At 63.8% G+C, this 503-nt stretch overlaps 1 protein-coding gene across 1 annotated transcript in view; it reads right to left on the bottom strand.

The window, feature by feature from the left end:
• LOC104075276 (hexokinase-3-like) overlaps positions 1-503 on the bottom strand; it is a gene marked incomplete at both ends in the record, with an annotated part of 4919 nt that overhangs the window by 3398 nt on the left and 1018 nt on the right. The window contains 3 exons of the mRNA XM_009575719.1: positions 50-160; positions 237-329; positions 447-489. Of these exons, the coding sequence (XP_009574014.1) occupies positions 50-160; positions 237-329; positions 447-489 (247 nt within the window). The remainder of the gene's footprint in view (positions 1-49; positions 161-236; positions 330-446; positions 490-503) is intronic.

Below are 503 nucleotides of genomic sequence, written 5' to 3' on the forward strand. Positions count from 1 at the left end.
AGCACCAGTGCAGCCCCCTCAGCACCCACCACCCTGGCATGTGGGGTGCCCACTGCTCACCCACGACCAAGGCGACCTCACAGGGATTCCCCCCCGTGCTGCAGCTCATCATAGTGCCCACAGTGTCGTTCATCAGGGCAACGACTTCCACATGATGGAGCTGGCCAGGGGCAAAGCAAGAGCATCATTAGCCCCTCCATGGGGGCAGCCCCCCACCAGGCCCCCCCACCAAAAACCTGCTTGTTGATGGCTGACTGCAGCAAATGCACGACGTCCTTCCCCTCCACGTCACTGCAGCTGAAGCCCTTGGACCAGGAGATGAGTTCGGCCTGTGGAAAGCACGTGGCCGAGCCGTTGGCCTCTGCCACCAGGCCGGATGCGCTCCCCACTGATGACGTGCCAGGGAGGAGGCAGCTGCAGCCACAGGGCAGGGTTGTCCCGCTCACCTTGTCCAGCTGCGTCTGCCTGCAGCTGAAGGGGAAGACGAAGCTCCAGGGGAGGCG

This window comes from Fulmarus glacialis, unplaced genomic scaffold (genome assembly GCF_000690835.1).
Source record: "Fulmarus glacialis isolate BGI_N327 unplaced genomic scaffold, ASM69083v1 scaffold21574, whole genome shotgun sequence".
In the NCBI taxonomy this organism is placed as follows: Eukaryota; Metazoa; Chordata; class Aves; order Procellariiformes; family Procellariidae; genus Fulmarus; species Fulmarus glacialis.